Source organism: Amphiprion ocellaris, chromosome 20 (assembly GCF_022539595.1).
Source record: "Amphiprion ocellaris isolate individual 3 ecotype Okinawa chromosome 20, ASM2253959v1, whole genome shotgun sequence".
Taxonomy (NCBI): Eukaryota; Metazoa; Chordata; class Actinopteri; family Pomacentridae; genus Amphiprion; species Amphiprion ocellaris.
In genome coordinates, this window is record NC_072785.1 from 24,250,862 (window position 1) to 24,269,677 (window position 18,816).

The 18,816-nt window shown below is 35.9% G+C and overlaps 2 protein-coding genes across 3 annotated transcripts; one reads left to right on the forward strand and one right to left on the reverse strand.

The window, feature by feature from the left end:
* The first annotated feature begins 467 nt into the window (after positions 1-467).
* LOC111578624 (ankyrin repeat domain-containing protein 66) lies at positions 468-2,116 on the forward strand. Its single transcript, XM_023285530.3, has 3 exons — positions 468-625; positions 1,172-1,400; positions 1,500-2,116. Exons 1-3 carry the CDS (start codon positions 487-489, stop codon positions 1,630-1,632), a joined length of 501 nt encoding a protein of 166 aa, XP_023141298.1. The 5' UTR covers positions 468-486; the 3' UTR covers positions 1,633-2,116.
* On the reverse strand, positions 1,416-18,671 carry adgrf3a (adhesion G protein-coupled receptor F3a). Of its 2 annotated transcripts, XM_023285529.3 has the most exons (19): positions 18,009-18,671; positions 16,095-16,202; positions 14,385-14,439; positions 14,287-14,299; positions 14,053-14,181; positions 13,801-13,953; positions 13,574-13,677; positions 13,431-13,489; positions 13,200-13,324; positions 12,604-12,822; positions 10,571-10,813; positions 10,338-10,475; positions 8,027-8,135; positions 7,670-7,745; positions 5,913-6,092; positions 3,650-4,972; positions 3,523-3,564; positions 2,446-2,481; positions 1,416-2,354 (listed from the first exon to the last, which is right to left on the reverse strand). In XM_023285529.3, the coding sequence occupies exons 2-19, from the start codon at positions 16,112-16,114 to the stop codon at positions 2,301-2,303; spliced, it is 3,078 nt and encodes a 1,025-aa protein (XP_023141297.2). In that variant the 5' UTR covers positions 16,115-16,202; positions 18,009-18,671; the 3' UTR covers positions 1,416-2,300. The 2 variants fall into 2 exon arrangements, with proteins under 2 accessions (XP_023141297.2, XP_054862044.1); XM_055006069.1 differs by lacking the exon at positions 10,338-10,475.
* Between the last annotated feature and the right edge of the window lie 145 nt (positions 18,672-18,816).

Genomic DNA, 18,816 nt, shown 5'->3' on the forward strand with positions numbered 1-18,816 from the left:
ATCAAGTGACTTTTTGCTCATCTGTATAATGTTGTAGATTGTTAAACTTAACATTTAAATTAGTCAAGTACATGCATATAATTAATGATGTTAACATGGGATTCTAAACTTTTTAGCATTTTAGTAAAGTAAATTTGTATTTTCTATATCATAATGTAGGGTTTAACCTTCATTTTTAAAGTAGTCAGTTAAAATTGCACAATAAATTATAGGATCTTAGCTTTAATATTTAAATTAGGTAAATTTGTATTTTGTGTTGTGTTTTGCAAGGTCTAAATATTTCAGCTTGTCTCTTTAAAAGATTGTACTGAATGCCAGTTTTCTTTATGTTCATGAAGCTGCAGCTCCTCAGTATTTACCGTGCAGACACACCCTGGTCTCCTCAGCACAGACAGCAGGTGGCAGCATCACCGTTCACAGGTTCACATCAGGACATGGATCCATGTTGTGTTGATCAAGCTGTTGCCTGGCAACCTTTGTGTAGAAATGACAGAGTTGCACCAGGCTGCAGCGGCCGGCGATTATGAACAAGTTGAGGAGATTCTGAGGCAAAATAGATGCAACCCCAACCAGAGAGACATCGACTGGAGCTACAAGACTCCTCTTCACTGGGCAGCAGCTAAAGGTAGGAGGATTTACTGTATCTTTGAACCCTGGTGCACCTGCAGGTTCTGTAGTCTCAAGTTACACCAGTCCTCCTTCAGATGTTGCTTTGGTGACTCTAAGATCTGGGTAGAAATTTATGCCAATGTTATCTTCATGTGTCTCTTGCTGCTTGACCAACTGGCCAGAACCCAAATATGATCAATTTCTAATCATATAAAGCACTTTCTTTTTGCATCTTTATGTTCACTTGTTGCAGGGTTAGAATAGAGTTATTGTCTTTTGCAAACAGAGTTTTTCAAATTCTTTAAAAAAAATAAATAAATAAAAAATCAGTTTAAACTTGATTATTGGTTAATCTAGTGTCTCCAGGTCTTTTCAGCTGTTAACATTTGCAGCAACTGACAATTTAGATTTTTATTTTTGTCTTCCAAGCCATTTACCTGGATTATTTATTGGAAAAAGTAAGATTTTCTAGCAGGAACTTCCCTTAACTGCCATAAATAAGCATTTATTTTTTAACAGACTAGATTAAAAAGTCTTCTGTGATGCCTTGTTTTCTCCACAGGACATACAGAAACAGTCAGGATCCTCATAGAACATGGAGCCCGGCCCTGTCTGAGGACGGAGCACGGCTGGACGGCTGCACATTTCGCTGCAGAGTCCGGCCGGCTGGCTGTCCTGAGGCTGCTGCACTCCCTCCACGCACCCATAGACAAGCAGGACTGCTGTGGAGACAAACCAGCACGGATAGCCGAAATATACGGACACCAAGACTGTGTTAGGTTCCTTAAAAAGTACGACAAAACACACTTATTTCATTCTTATGATTTTAATAACAGCAAACATTGTAGGATTTCTTACATGATGCCCTGTCCTGTTTTTGTGTGTTGCAGAGCTGAGACTGAATGTCAGAATTACCGCAAGACAGCAGCCCAGAAAGGGATTTCAGTGGATGATACAGATGAGGAGTGGGCAGACGAGAGCAAAGAAAATGAGGAAAACTGTATCTCTAAAGGCAACATATGAGCATAGGCTTAAATCACCTTCACATCACAATAAACTGTGCAACTTAGAAATGTCTAGCATTGCTTAAATCATCGTTAGCATTGGTATGTAGGTGACTTTCAAGCAGCAAACAAACAAACTGTGATATGGACAAAACAAATATAAGTTTTTACAGGGAATTTAAGTCGTCTTACTGGCAATAAACCAAAAGAAACAACAGAGACAGTCACATCAAGGATTTAAAGACGCTATTATCTGTGATTTTATGTTAAATTTTGCTTTTTTTTCTTTAATTTTCAATTCCTCAGTGTCAAGTCTAACTTTATGATGCTTTATGAGGAAAACAAACTAATGTTATATGCACAAAACAAATATTGCAGCTTTCTACCAAGAATTTAATTTATCTTACCTGCAATAAGCCAAAATAAACAACAGAAACAGTCACATCAAGGATTTAAAGAAGCAATTAACTGTGATTTTATGATTAAAATGTTTTTTTGGTCAATTTTCTCCTCTTTCTTCAGTGTCAAGTCTGACTTTATGATGCTTTAGGAGTCAAAAAAACTGCTATGTACATAACAGATATTACATCTTTGTGAAGTGAATTTAACTCGTCTCACTGGCAGTGAACCAAAATCAACAACAGAAACAGTCACTTTAATGAGCACATTTTTTTTTGGTGGATATTTTTACTTCACGTTCGAGGCTGACTTCACGATGTTGTTGCTGGTGGATGCTACAGCCTGGAGAGCAGAAAAGGAAAGGAAGTGTCAAATTAATCAACTGTCATCGTGGTGTTTTACAACTGAGTACATCGAGTCATAGTGCACTTACTTTTTTCTTGAAGCGTTTGAGCAGAGCATCGCGGGTCTGTCAAAATTGCATTGAAAACACAGTTGGATTAAAGTTGTTGATAACTGGTAAATTACTTTAAAATAAGCTGAACTCCATAGAATTAAACTGACAGAGGCCGCATCTAATGACAGCTGTTCAGTTGTTCAATAAATCCTAATTGTTTTCATTATAAAGTTAACCCTCTGAACCCTGAACAGTTTCTGGGTTTTTTTGTTTTTTTTTTTTTTGCTCTCGTCACCTTTTCACTCAGCTGCAATATAAAGTCCTGCACCTCTTTGGAAACGGCACAACCATAGATGGAAGAAGACACAACTCAAAAATGTCTTTTGTTCAATATGACACAATTATAATGTCATACGTCATAAAAAGAACAACAAAAAGTTTACTTTCTTTGTTTAACTTTTCAAATAAAATTGCAAAACACGTGATAACACAACAACACTGGTGGAAAAACTGTGACTCTAGATACAATAGATTTTTTACTACTTTAATTCTTATTTGCTTCGATGCTTGTCTCCTGTCTGTTCTGTGTAAACGCTGCCTGCAGTTCAGCCAAGAAGACCCTGGATTTTGTCGTGTCAGTTACAGCTCTCATGGCTTCATGGATGCACCAAGCAGCACAGATTTTTTCTCTTTTATTGGAATTGGAATAAAATATCACAATTTGTAGGCTAAGATTTGGTTAATTGTTCAAGTGGAAGTGGAAGCACGTCACAGATGATTAGATCAAGGGCTGTTGGAAAGTTGAAAATCTGGTTATTCTGACAGTTGGTGGCTCTGAAAAATGGTCTGATATTGGAGATTTTTTAAAAGACAACGTGCCTTTTAAACCTGCCAGCAGATTTTGGGGTTCAGAGAGTTAAATCTGGTAAGGTATTGGGATTTTAGATCAAATTGTGGAATGGATTTGAAACCTTGCCGGTGTTTTAAATATTGCAAATGTTTTCTGCTGCACTACTATCAGATTAATATAGTAAAAAACTGAACTGATCTTGAGACACAAGATGCATTTTGATTTAGGTTGGCATTTTCCCTTAAGAAGTTCAACTATCTCACCGTTCTGTCCCCCAGACATGTGGTCAGCAAAATGAACAAACCCTAGAAATGACAGACAGAATTTTGTCAGCAAACAATACTTGGCGCAGATGTTTATCACAATCAGACAGATGTGTATTGACCATACCTGGAATGCGTTCATGAAGATGAAGACGTAGTTGACTATAAAAGCAATGGTACCAGATGTGAGATCAACAATCAACACAGCGAGTCCAAAAATCCACGTCACGCCGAAGACTGGAGTCAGAAAAACGACTGTCCTCAAGACAGTTTTTGCAGCTGTTTTCTCTTTTTCACGGGATTTGTCTATGTTCTCTTGGTGATACAAGAGCTTCATGATTACCACCAGCATGGAGAAGATGTTGACGAAGACGATTATACCAACTGGAATGACAAACGTAAAGATGGATCCCTTCATCAGTCCGATATAAACCAGCCAACAGGTCTCAGTCCGGTAGTAGGAGCTCTCACCGCCAGAGTTGTTGGTAAGAAACGTGACAAAAACAATAAGCAAAGGACAGACGTAGCCTACGATCATCGAGAACCTCAGGTACTTTGTCCTGCTCACCTGATGGAACAGGTAAAGCGTTTGGTGGAGAAGTGTGGTGCTCAGGCACAGCATCCAAAAGAACATGGACAGGTAGCAGAAATGCTTCAGCACCGTGAAGGTTTTACACCAAACACGTGATAAATCACGTGGCTCAACGGACGCCAGAAAACAGCAATTTCCAACCAGCAAACATACAGAGATGTTCACGTGGGCGGTGTGGCGTAAATGTAAAGTGTTCGTCTTGACTACGTCGCCCCAGACGACCAGTTCGATCAGGAGGCTGAGAGTGAGGGATATGATTGACACAGACAACCCAACGCAGGTCATCTCAGTCGCGCCGGGGACATTTATGGGATGTTTGGACAGAAGAATCGCAAACGAGGACAAATGCGTGCAGGTGCAGCGTCCTTCATTAGCAGCTCTCGCCCATTTGCACCTATCTGAAGACCACCGTCGGTTTGTGGTGTTCCACGCAACGCACTCAAGCTCAACGTGGCGAGGCCTTGGAGCGCGCAGCGGGAAGTCGATTGTAATCTCGACCTCATCCGTGCTTTCATTGGTGGTTGTCGACACGATGATGCTGTTGAGTTTCTTCTCGCCGTCGTAGGGCAGGTAGCTCTCCAGCTGTTTGAATCCAGTTGTTTTCACTATGCCGCCTCCCCGATGTTTAAGGGAGACGTTGACATTGAACACCGAGTTTTTACACTCTTCTTCGTCGCTGCACGTGTCGACCTCTATGTTTGGTTTTCTGTTGTTGCCCGTTATGTTTGCTATTTTGATTAATCGCTCCAGTGAACTCAGATATGTCTCAGCCAGTGTCAAACTGATATCAGGAGGTGGTGACATCCAGGATTTGTTAAGAGACCTTTCGAGCAGATTACTAGATGACTCAAGAAGATACTGAAAAGAAGAAGAAGAACTGTAGTTAAATCAAGTTTTTTACCTTGTTTATATGTCTATATGGTGGGGTTCTTTTGGGTGCTGGAAGTGAATAATAAGTCAATATCATAGCTGAGCATTTCCACATGTAAACAACAGTGAGTGTCCCAATGACTGTCTCAAAAACACAGATTCAGAATCCCAGGATTTCATACAAAACAAACCCAGAAAACCAATCCTGTCAACTGGCAGAGTGGACATTTCAGTATCATTATTCTTTCCAACTTAAACATGTAAGAGTGCATCTAAGACAATTAGAACATCATGAAAAAGTTTAATATTTTCCATCAGTTATTTAAGAACACGATAATTAATGCTATTCTACACTTACTACATGTATAGTAAAATGTTTCAAGCATTTTTCTATTTAAATTTTGATACTGTGTATAGCTAAAAAAAAAAAGGTTAAAAAAAAATCTCAAAATATTGCAATATTTCACCTCAAATTGGAGTAAATTCAAACTGTAAATATTATATTGCGTTGTAATCCTTTTATTTATGGTTGATCTTGGGAAATATTCTAATAATTTCTGATTTTCATGACTTATAGGCCATTTAATCACTATTAAAACAAACCAAAACGCTTGAAATGTTTCACTTTACATATAATAATAATAGAATATAAGACAGTTTACCCTTTTGAATTAAATTATGAAAAACTAACTTTTCCAGTAGTTTGAGATGCACTAATATGCCTCAATCACTCCAATATTCCAACTTGCCATCGTGCAACACAGAGTAGTTTTACAAGTCAGCAGCAGCAGAGATTATTTGTAATAGGACATTGGTGAATGAAAATACATTCAATAATACCATAAATAGTGTCAAAATAGGATTTCATTTCATAAAAACTTGAAGGTTTGGAGGTTTTAAAGATATTTGAACATTCTGTGACACTTACATCTGTCGATGATTCATTATTTAAGCTTTCCAGCTTATCATCCAAGGTGCTGAGGACGTGGACCGATACGTTCACGTTGGTGAAAGTGTTGATATTCTCTGTGTTATTAGTGGTGTTCTCAAAGATGGAAAGCACATCTGCAACATTTTGATCTTCAAAGCCAAGTCCAATGTCAACAATCTGTAGCAACAGTGAAAAATTACTCCAGATGGTTAAATGTGTCAGTCATTGGTTTAAATCAAACAGCCAGAGTTAAACTTTAAATGTTTAAAGGGAGACGTGATGAGTGAAAAAGATCAAATTTTTAACTAATAGATATCAACACAAACTCCCCAAGCTGATTGCTTACAGAAATTATTTCTTGTATTAAAAGTAGTTTTTTAATGTATGTTTAAAGACACCAAAATAGGGATTACTATATGATATACATGAAAAAATGCCCCCATTTGCATTATTTTCCTGAGCAGAAATCTGAACATGATGAAGCCAGCTTTAAAATTCTTGTTTTTAACATATAAGTGTGAAAGGTCTTTACAGAGGAAATATATATAGATAAAGTCCTCAGTATATAGATAGGAATTAAAAAAAAAAGTTTGGTGAGATTCAGTGGTACTAAAGGAGAGGTTTGGGGAAAAACATATTTTGAGAAAAGTCCGTTAAAAATACAGTTGTAAACAAAAAAATCACATACAATTAGAAGGACCACACATATCATGTATATCCTCTAGAAACAGCACCTTAAGGCTTGCTGTTCATCACGTGGACAAAGAAAAGGTCTTCTGGAGGAAAGTTCTGTGGTCAGATGGAACAAAAACTGAGCCTTTGGCCACAATGACCAGAAATATGTTGGGAGGAGAGAAGGTAAGGAACTTAATCCCAAGAACACCAAACCTACCCTCAAGCATGGTGGTGGTGGCAGTATTATGTTCTGAGACTGTTTTGGTGCCAGAGGAACTGGTGCTTTACACAAAGTGAATGGAATAAAGAAGGAGGATTACCTCCACATTCTTCACGAAAATCTAAAATCATCAGTCAGAAGGATGATCGTGGACTCAGTTGGGTGTTTCAACATGACAATGTTCCCAAACACACATCAGTAATGGCAAAGAAATGGTTAAATCAAGCTGGAATCAAAGTTTTAGACTGGTTTTCCCAAAGTCCCAATTAAAACCCCACTGACAACCTGTGGATTGTGATGAAGAAACACGTCGGAAGGTTTCAGAAAGCCAACAAATTTAGTTGAATTGCTCCGATTCTGTCAGGAGGCGTGGTCAAAGTTGTTGAGGTGAAAACAGCCAAAGGACATTTACTGAAATATTAGGATTGCTGTATGTATATTGTTGACCCATTTATCATACTTCCAGAAGACCTATAATAAATAAATCTATGAAAGAACCAAAATGCATGATTGTTTTTGCTCATGTTTCAATGATATACAGATATATACGAGTCATTGGAAGCCCAAGACTGTCATGATACACATGGTCATTAAAAGTGTATGTACACAACTGTATGTATATGAGAAGCAAAGTATTCAAATTGAACAATGCATAAAAACAAGATTTTTGCCCATGTCTTAAAATTAGACAATTCTCTCTGTATAAATATAATTTTGTGACATTACATTTACACATTTGAACCACAGCACACGTTACTTTGTTGCTTTATATTCTGCTAATGGGAATAAGTTCGGTATGGGTTACTTTCAAATGATGGAGCCCTTATTTTGTAACTACAGTAATGAAAGTTAGGCTTACTGTTGCTTGCTGCAGAGCACTGTAAAGTTCCGTGATCACACATCTCGAGTCCTCCTTTTCCCATTCCCCATCCTCGCTAAAACGATTAATCAATTAACAGAAAATGAATCACAAACAAAAAAGATGATCAGTTGACTGTTACAACCTTTTTCAAAATTAAAAAAAAAGCCCAGAATGGATCTTTTTTGCTCCTTATTCTGAATAATTGCAAGTTGTCTTCTGTAACAGTTTCAGGACGATACAAGCAACTAAAACAAGCATTTTACATTATTTTGGGGAAATGTGCAAGTCAAATCATGGAGTAAGTAAGTAGCAGATTATTTTCTAATAAAGAAATATTATTTGTTGCCGTCTTACCTGCAATACCGTAGTCTCACTCCAGCTGAATGCTTGCATTTTAACTCTGCAGTGAAATCAGCTTTGGTGTCGTACCAGTCACCTTCAGCTTCACAAAACTTTTCACCCACTGTTCAGGAGCAGAAAAGTTCCTCAACATTTTACCCAAAGGAAACTTTCAGATGACAAGAAGTTAACTGGAAGTTCTGCTGGAGCATAAGATGATTGCTAAAGCATAAAATATTTCATAAAATATATAAAGATTTGCCTTTTACAACATCACTCCATTATCAGTGTGAATATTATTGAGGAATAAATAAACCTCATGTTCACTTACTTGCTTTTATAGCAAGTGGTAACATTTCTAACACCATTTTATTTAAAATGACATTATATTTCAGTACTTCACTGTCACTAATACATTTTACTGCTATGTTTTGATTGCAAGTTATCCGATTTCTATTACATTTATTTGTAGCAATGTAACTGCGGCGTGTGTGTGTACATCATATCATTAGGATCTTATTTATCAGTTTGAATTTATTTACTATAATTTATTGTCTAAGTTGACCTTTGTTTTATTGTGAAGCACTGTCATTATTACTATTATTATTATTGTTTTTGTTATTGTTATGTTATTCTCATTATTCTTATTTTGCCGCCAAGGAACGTGGCAGAGTTATGTGACAATCGGTGTACGTCTGTCTGTCTGTCTGTTCGCAACATTACTCAAAAACAGACTAACGGATTTGGATGAAATTTTCAGGGAAGGTCAGAAATGACACAAGGACCAAGTGGTTAGATTTTGGCAGTGACGCGGCTTGTAGTCAGGATCCACGGATTTGTTAAAGATTTCTGTATCACTGCAAGATAGCGGCACTGTAACTATGAAGACTATGTCAGCTGCCTGTGATGATCACATGATTGTAATCCTACTACAAATCCACCACTGCTGACTTATCAGGACTTATATGTCGGAAATCATAGAAGGAACAACTGATTAAATTGTGAGGGTGTTTCCTAGTCCCATCAATTCCCGCCGCCCGCTACATATTTAGATGACACGATTTGGTATCCGTCCAAAAAGTACACATACATAACACATAACTGTGCTCACCGCAAGGTAATTTTTTATTAAAGGTTTCATCTGTCGGGAATGATACAAAGACTGAGCAGCCTTGGTGGAGCCTTGCACTCTCTGAGTGCTTTTCTTGTTATTACTGTTATTATGTAACTGTTGTTACTGTTAAAATTGTTGCTATTGTTGCTATCACTGTTATTATTGTTATTATTATTGTTGTTGTTGTTACAATTGTTATAGTTATTGTTATTTTGTTGTTGTTGTTACATCCTGCACAAGTATTACATATTTACTTTCCACAACTGGAGTGTTTTTCGCATAAATATTTACATGACGTAATTATGGCCTCTAGCCAGTCTCTTATGGAGGAAAACGTGTCATGAAATCTGTTCATGTATACGAGGATTCGTGCGCTTTATTGTTGCAGCTTTTATCCCTGTCGAACATTCTACAGATAAAGCATGCATTGTAAAATAAAAAAATAAAAATTAATAACTAATAAAAAAAACATGAAACAATAGACTTTAAATAACCCCAACATTTCCCTTGTTTCCCCCCACATTAAAATATATTGATATATTTACAGTAATTTTACAAATATTACTTTTATATTTATTAGAGTAAAGTCTGAGTTTTCCTCTCATTTTTCCTTGATTGCTTAAAAGATCTTTTTGTTGACAATGATAAAGGCTTTTATAATTCACAGTTATGCCCCAAAATGGGAATTATGCCTCTTGCTTCCGGGTGAGGCTGAGAACTGGGTTTATTTTATGTTTTTTCATTGGTTTGCATCTCTTTTTGGTCTTTCTTTGGTCTCTCTTGTTTTCTTCTTATTATGTGGCTCTGTGTAGCTGTTTTGAATTAATTTCTGAGTGGTGTTTGTGGTTGTTTGATTGACTAGCAATCAAGGAATATTAACTATTCCTTTAAACAGAGGCTCTGGATCACGACTCTTTGGGCCCCTGAGCCCGTTCCCTGACCATCAATACACACTTTTAATCTATTTAAAGTTGTTTAATTTGAATATTTCCTAAAGGTAAATCAAATGTTGTTGGAATTTTAGTTAAAAGTGATATTAATATAATATTATATTCCACTGTGGGATTGTTTGAGGTCAATGGAGTGCATAAGTTTCACAATAAGAATTTGAACATCCAAATAAAACAGCAAAAAATGCATGTGCTGCTAGAAAATATGGAGCGATGTTGGACAATTTCACTATTTCCAGACAATTTTATAACCAAAACATACCATTTATGAAATTGATCGTAATTTTGCCACTTCTGGTTTGGTTGCATCTGTTCTTAAATATGCACTGTAGTTCTGCAGGTTTCAAGGGTGGACTACAGGTCATTATTTTCTCAGCTGTATAGACTATTGTTTCTTGACCTGCAAGGATCAGACATGCACAACATGTACTATCATAGCAAATTTTGCACGAGGGTTTACTTCAGTCAATTGGCAAAGAAGGAAAATGAACTTACTCTTGTATAATGGTTTCTGCAAGATGCCGTCACCTGTCCAGGTCACCTCATAAGGCTCACTGCTTTTACTTATCTCACATTTAGCTGTTACTTTCACAACAGTCCTTTCACTTTCACAGCGAACAAATGGTGGCTGGGTGGAAGTGTAGATGTTTGGCAGGAGGGAAACATCTAGGATACCGGTGGCTTTGTGCACTATGGTGACGAGAGATCGCTGTTGTTCGTATGTACATGTGTAGTTTCCTAAAAAAAACAAGAGTTAAAGCCGCAATGTGAAGAATTTTTAGGTTATTATATATGAGGGGACTGTTTGCGAGAAAAATAGAAAATCAAATAAAGTCTGGTTTCACTGGATTCATCTGACTTTGTTTCTGCAGCTTATTTGACTTAAACCTGCAGTGTGGAACTTTTGTCGCCCCCTTCTGGTGGTGATAGTAACTACACAAACACTGTAGACATACATATAATGTAGAAACAACAATCCATCTGCTACTTTCTTTTAAATCCGGAGCTTCATAACCTTTTCTTGGATGCTGTTGAAAGCGTTTTCCATCAATATTTCACCATATTTCAAGCTGTTGTATTCTACTCAGTGGTTGTCGCTAAAATTGCTCACTTATTCAGCACAACTTATTACTGGTGCAGGAATGTCACCACAGACATCAGGTGAAAAACTATGTTACACTGCAAAATAGAGATTTACCAGGCAAATATTGTTTCAACTCGTTAGTCCTGCACTTCGGCTTTAACGGAAGACAACAGATTTTTTTTCAGCCACTTGTGAGTAGCAAAAACAAGCAGTGAAAAAAATCATCATCTTTCCAGATGTTATGTATTTGGTGAGAAGATATAAACATCATTTTTGATGGGTTATAAGAAAACTTGTGGGAAGCCAGTAGCAGATGCAATTTAATGCAATGATGTGATGATAATGAAATATAACAACTCCTGTCAATACTGTCAAGCATGGTGGTGGTAGTATTATTAGGGTTTTAGATTGGACTTCCCAAAGTCCTGACTTAAACCCTATCAAGAAGTTGTGGACTAAAACAACAATTATGTATCAGGAAGTCAACAAATCTGACCAAACATTAGCATTTCTGTATGTATTTTTTTTGTCATATTTCCAGACCTACAAAAAAATCTTTGAACACACCAGAATGAATGACGGTGTTTTGTGACAAAGATGCATGTGTTTCTATATGATAGATGGATAAGTGGATAGATAGATGATATATATATATATATATGTATATATATATATATACTCATTTAAGAATTTTTAAAAAAATTTATACTACAGTTTATGAATATTGTTTCAAGGGTTGTGCAATCAACACTTTACTTAAGCAAAGGCTCAGAAGGATGGTCAGCAAAATGCACCTAAAGTGTCAAAAGTAAAAGTATTAATTTGACAAAGTTACTCCTTATGGTAGCGATATTATACTATAATAATATTGGATTATTGACTTATTTCACCTGTTAACATATAAACAAACTTTAAAGCTGCAGCTTCTCCTTGTGGTTCTAATTTTACCTCCTTTATATTGTGTTGAGTTGTTGGACTTTGAGCAACGCATAATTTTTTACCCGTTAGTTGTACATTTAGTGTGTAAAATCACAAATTTAGCACAGTTTCCGTAAAATGCCATCAAGCTTAGAATGTGCAGTTTTACAAAATCAGTGCAGCAGAACTAAATGACTCCACCACTTCATCCACCACATCACCCACAATGCACCTCCACCACTGACCGTTTCCTTGAAGATTCAGTTGTGTTACTTTTTCTAAGGAGAGATGAGCATATGACTGGGATTTTGGGAATCTTTCCATCTTTTCGTTTCTATCAGCTTTGATTAAGGCTGTCAGATAGATGCAGTAAAAGTACAACGTTCCGCTACAAAAGCCGAAGTAGAAAGTTGCATAAACTATACAAGTGCGTCAGAATTGTGCTTAAATGCACGACTTACCTGAATGTACTTCACTCTGTTGGGTTAAAGGTCTAAAATGTGAATACAGCGGCTGAAACCAATACCTTCCCAGAGTTCAGACACTTCTCTGATGGTGAGATTGGTCTCCCTTTTTCCTAATATTGCCACATCTGCGATTGTGCCTGAGGTTATGTCAAATATTCTGTCCGGTCTTTTCAGATTCCACTTTGGCGTAACGTTCAGGTCCTCCGTTGACTGGCACCTGAGGACGACGCTCTTTTCGTAACACACGAGGGTCAGCGGCATGTACAAGCGGACAAAACCTGTGAAAATAAGAGCTGGATTAGTGTAGAAACAACAAATACTGACACGAATCACCTCAGCTTAATCCTGGATTAAGTGTTTTGCACGTCTGGGAGACATATTAACCTCAAAAAGGTGCCCAGCTGGAATATACTCATGAGAACTGGCCCATTCATTTATGTCCTCTGTACTGGACATTTGCTTTTGATCGATATCTTTTGATTCATTTGAGCTACTCTACTAAATCCTGACGTGCTTTATAGAGGACATCCTGGCCTTTCTAATGATATCTCAAGTGACTGGGTGGGAAGAGAGGAACTTTGTTTTCATGCTGTGACAAAAGTACACTGAAGCTGAATCCTAACAGGTGCATCCACCACCGTCTTTGCAAATATACCTGCAGTCTCCAAATTAAGCGTCGCCGGCAGGAATTCGCTCAGCTTTAGGGTTGTTTCAATCAGATCATTTGAATAGACCCGGTCATCAATGTTCATTTTAAAATCTGCAATGATGCTTCCAATCCTTAAGCAAAAAAAAAAAAAAAAAAAAAAAATGAAATAAAATAAAATACAGGTTTCAGTCACATATGGAGCACAGGTAGCAGAACAGTATTTTATTTGTAACATACCTGTATCCTGTGATTGTTAAGGTGACAAATCCCCTGATAGTGCTGTACACTCTCTTCATCTAAAAACAGAAGGCAAATATTATTCTTGAATGCTAATTAATCAAATATTGTGCTGTTTATTTATAAACACTTGTTTGTTTTACCTCTATGAACAATGTGTCATTACATTTCTTGTATTCTTCAGATGTGCTCTCTCTCAGACAATTGGAATGATTTTGTCCCAGAGTGAGAGACCCTGAAACAGCAACTGTGGAGAAAAAAAAACATAAATGGAGTTTCTGGGATGTTTTCATGCCAGATGCACCAAAATGCACACTTGTTGTGCTTATGTGTACATGAATGTGCAAAGACAGTAAAAACAGCCACGTACCTGAATGGACAGAAACACACATTTGATCTGAGTTTGTTGGGAAGGTGCATTCTGAGTCGCCACAACACGTCTTGTTAGACCAACAAACGTCGTCACTCCACCTGTGGTTTGGTTTGCAGCTACACTTTACACCTGCCGAGTCCTCCTTACACTCTTTTTAGAAAAGAAAAGCACAACAGTTTCACTTGGAGTTTATTTTCTGCTCTTAAAAATTAGCACATGCAATGTTTGGAACACTAGAAATCTGCTCACCTGTCGTCATTTTCAAATCATCGACGCTCAGGTTGGTGTCGTCCACAAAAGGTCTCAGTAGCTCGGTTATGTTTCCGATTGCATTTTTGTCTATTTTCAGTTTGACATAGTACTTTTGCGTCGAGTTTTCTGAAACATGCAAAACAAACGGACATCAGAAAACACTACATCTGTTCAAGAACGATGCTGGGCTTCACAGAAATGCCCATTTTCACAATCTTAAAATCACTTTACCTTGTGCAGCAGCCTGGAAAAGAAAGAAATTTAGTTTAATGCAATTTGATGGCATCATTTTGAATTTTATAATGTCATCTGTGTTAAATGTGACAAACCTGACAGACGTTTAGAGACAGGATAGAAAGGAATATGAAGGTCCACATCATGTTTCTGCAAAAAAAAAAAAAAAAAAAAAAAAACCACATCAGAAGGCATTTCAAACAAAAACTACAACAATAACCCAATGAGACAAACAAACAGCACAATTCAGTGCAACTAGTCTGGCCCAGAATTCCACCTTTACAGTGTTTATAGTGGCCAGCTGAGGAAAACGAGTAAATTTAATGACATGTTTCACTGTGAGATAATTATTAAACGTGACCTATGAAAGGTGTGTCTATTGTTTTCCCATTTACATACATGAAGGAGGCACAATATTAAAAATCGATCAACTGAATATGATGCTAGTCTACAACAACAATAACAATGTTGTTTTGTCGAATATTCAAATAGAGTCTCTTTTCACTTCCCTGCAGTCAAAATACAAGTTACAAGGAGTCTGTAACTGCAGTTGCACTGTACGTTGCTCCTATAATGGAGTGTCAACCAGAAAGTTCAGATATTATTAACATGATATCTATATTTCATTTTTAAATGTCACAATTATTGTCAATACCAATATATTTTTTAAAAAATTTAACTGAAAATTAAAGACTTTAAAAATGACACAATTACACATGCGTACAATAATAATAATAATAATAATAATAATAATAATAATAATAATAATAATAATAATAATAATAATAATAATAATAATAATAATAATAATAATAATTTTATATTGTTACAGATTTTTTCCCCTATTTCATTGAATTACAGATAATATTTTTATTTAAATATCAACCAAAAACAAAAAGCTATAACTATAATTAATGATAATCTGTTCTTTGACATTGTTTGGTCGTACAATTACACTAGTTTCCCCTGTATTTAAACAAGCAATAAATATTGTTATTTTACAGATATTAGCCGATATTTGAAAGAAAAACTATATATATTAAATACAGAAAAATATATAGCAGTTTGAACTGTTACTTTACAGGTTTTCCTGTTCTAGTAAATTACAGATAAGGTCCAGTAAAATCACAGAAAAAAATATATGAATTTACAAATTAACAAATGCCAAAATTATAAATAACACCTACATCAATAATTTATATTTTTGTTAAAGATAATTTGTTCTTTTACAACATTGACCACAAAATTACAGTTTATAAAATGGTAAATAAACAAGCAAAATATTGTTATTTGACTGGTACTTGACATTATTTTCAAGAAGAAACTATGAATATTAAGGACTGAAAAATGGTGAATCATTTTTTCAACTGTTATTATACAGATTTTCCCTGTTTTTCTTAATTACAGATATTTTATTTAACAATATAAAATCACAAGAAGTATTAATTTACATGTTGACTGCAGAAAAAGAGGCCAAAACTGTAAATCATGTCCACATCTGCATTTTGACAAATAGTAATTTGTTCTTTTGCAATGTCTGGCCATAAAATTAGACAGTTCTATTGGATGTAAACTGGCACAAAATGTCATTAGTTTACAGATAACAGCTGTCATTGTCATGGTTTTTACAGTGAGTAACCCAGATGTGTCTTCTTTTATTACTTATAGGATCGAGCAACGACAAATACTTCAGCAACTGCTTCAGTTCACTTTAGTGCTGTGCTTCATTTTAATGGCTTGAATAAAAAATAAATTAACATTTCTGTTTTTGAAAAATAATAAATGTAGAAAATGAAGCGGCTGACCTGGTTTTCTTAGCATGCATCAGTGAACCGTCACAGCAGCATCTCCTGATGTTGAGGATCCGTCTGCGCTCATGAAATGTCAGCAGTACACTTACAAAGCTGCTTCAGCTGAGAAGGAAATGAAAAACACAAAACAGTATTTACGAGAAGCTGGTGGATTTTACTGCAGAGAGACATGCAAAGTGAAAAAGCCGTCATGTGGCTCTAATTTGACTTTCAAATTTACAGACTGTGTAGTGTTTGTATGATTAGCACATTCTGCTTGTACAGCTGCGTGACATGGAGTAAGAAAACACACACAGTATACAGAAGAAAGAAAGATATTAAAGCTGAAGCTTACTACAGTTAGTAAAACTGTCAAAAAAAGAAAATAAAAGAAAAAATCTGTGAAAATATATAAGATACATACAGTTTAACAGTGTGATTTTACAGCATTGTAAAGGAATTAAGTATAATTTGTTAAAATACTGATTTTTAAGTTAAGTTTTGGCCTGTTTTAAATACAGAAAAAAATTGCAATTTTTATAGTTGGGACAAAATTAATTAATGTTTGTAAAAACACCAATTTTTAAAACTTTGATGAAAAATATGATTGCTTTTGTGTGACCAGCAAATTCACCTGGGAATGTTTTTTTTAAAGAAAAAACTGAGTTATGTAGCAGCTTCATCAAAGCACACATTAGAAACATGCTGAAATGTTGATGAAAGATTTGAACAAGCAGTAAAACCTCCAAACATCTTGCGACTAAAGGAATTTTGCATCAAAGAGCGGTCAAAATTTCATGCAAGATGAAGCCTACAATAAGTTATTTCAGCTAAAAGGGAGCAATGAAGACACATTTATAGCCCTTTTTAATGAACAAATTATTAAAATGTTAAAATATTAAAATGCTTCCATCGAAACACTGTTGTGTTTCGATGGAAGTAGAGGACAGAGAAGCTTTGTGCAGCTGGACTCATTTATTTGGTTAAACTTCATCATAAAAGATCTCATATTTCTCATCTGACAAAACATGAACCCAAATGTTCAGTCAAATGATATTTATGAGGAACTGCTCTGTTTAGGTTGTATGCAGAAGGTAAAATTCACAATTCTGCACAGTATTGAACAAATGCATGAATAAAAACATGTATTTCAGATTCAGGGAGATATTTTATAAAATATTAACCATTATCCTTGACTTTTGGATTCAAAATACTGAAAATGACTTTTTTTCATTTTGTGCAACAGTTTGCTTTGTGTGATATAAACATTATTTTATATTTATGCAACATAACTGGTGTCATCTGATGAGATTAAAGCACGGTTCTTCTTTTTGTACCATGGAAGAAAGTGGTCAGTCAGAAACTCCACATACTTTGCAGAGGTCATTTTCACACCTTCAGGGGCTCTAAAGGGGCAGACCAGCTCTCTCCCCATGATTCCGGCCCAAAACATAACTCCACCACCTCCTTGTTGACGTCACAGCCTTGTTGGGACATGATGGCCATCCACCAGCCGTCCACTACTCCATCCATCTGGACCATCCAGGGTTGCACGGCACTCATCAGTGAACAAGACTGTTTGAAAATTAGTCTGCATGTATTTCTGGGCCCACTGCAGCCATTTCTGCTTGTGAGCATTGGTTAGGGGTGTCTGAATAGAAGGTTTATGCATAACTGCAAGCCTGTGGAGGATCTTACACCTTGATGTTTGCGGGACTCCAGAGGCACCAGCAGCTTCAAATACCTGTTTGCTGCTTTGTAATGGCATTTTAGCAGCTGCTCTCTTAATCTGATATATTTGTCTGGCAGAAACCTTCCTCATTGTGCCTTTATCTGCATGAACCCATGTGTGCTCTGAATTAGCCACAAATCTCTTAATAGTACGATGATCAAGCTTAAGTTTTTGTGAAATATCTAAAGTTTTCATACCTTGTCCAAGGCATTCAACTATTTCACACTTATCAGCAGCAGAGATCCTTTTTCTTTCCCATATTGCTTGAAAATGATGGTCTGCTTAATAATGTGGAACATCCTTCTTCAGTAGTTTTTCCTTTAATTGGGCTCACCTGGCCAACTAATTATCACAGGTGTCTGAGATTGATTTCAGTCATCCAAAGAGCCCTGAGACACAATACCAATACCATCCATGAGTTTAATTGAAAAACAAAAAAAAATAATCTTTATGACACTTAAATACAATTTGCATAATAATTTGGAACGCGGTGTACTGATTCATTAACATTAAGTAGCATTTTAATGTAGCTGGTGGCTGTAGAACTAATTAATTGACATTTCTGTACTGTTGGATGCAATTTACCATACAGCAATGCATTGTATTAAAGTATATGTTTATACTATTAACTAAAGCTGCCATAATAACATAACAAAGCACAATATTTCCCTCTGAAATGCAAAGTAGAATAAAAATGAAAGCACAAAGGAGAAATATCTCAGAATTATATCTCCCTATAGTACAGCGCTTGAATAAATGTACTTTTATTACATTCTACCTGCCTGGTAAAACTCTACATCTGTAAATATTGAGTTTGTAATGCAGGTTTTAATTAAATAGCACTAAATAAGACTAGTTAGCCAATCTGCTATTGCAAAACTGGTGCAGTGTGTCTTTAATCAGGTACTTCTTTAGGATAATATTTTTCCCAAAAAATTTGTTTCTATGATTTAAGGTAATTTTGAGTTGTAGATGATGAAAATAAATCAAGAAAACATAGCAAAA

What these genes read in the sequence shown, in the direction of transcription:
- LOC111578624 (XM_023285530.3), top strand. Translation starts at nt 487, where the DNA reads ATGACAGAGTTGCACCAGGCTGCAGCGGCCGGCGATTATGAACAAGTT. An exon ending in TCACTGGGCAGCAGCTAAAG is followed by an intron (nt 626 to 1,171) that starts GTAGGAGGATTT and finishes TTTTCTCCACAG; the next exon opens with GACATACAGAAACAGTCAGG. An exon ending in TGTGTTAGGTTCCTTAAAAA is followed by an intron (nt 1,401 to 1,499) that starts GTACGACAAAAC and finishes TGTGTGTTGCAG; the next exon opens with AGCTGAGACTGAATGTCAGA.
- adgrf3a (XM_023285529.3), bottom strand. Translation starts at nt 16,114, where the DNA reads ATGCATGCTAAGAAAACCAG. An exon ending in GTGCTCTGCAGCAAGCAACA is followed by an intron (nt 6,093 to 7,669) that starts GTAAGCCTAACT and finishes CTGTTGCTACAG; the next exon opens with ATTGTTGACATTGGACTTGG. An exon ending in TCTTCATGAACGCATTCCAG is followed by an intron (nt 3,565 to 3,649) that starts GTATGGTCAATA and finishes TGTCATTTCTAG; the next exon opens with GGTTTGTTCATTTTGCTGAC.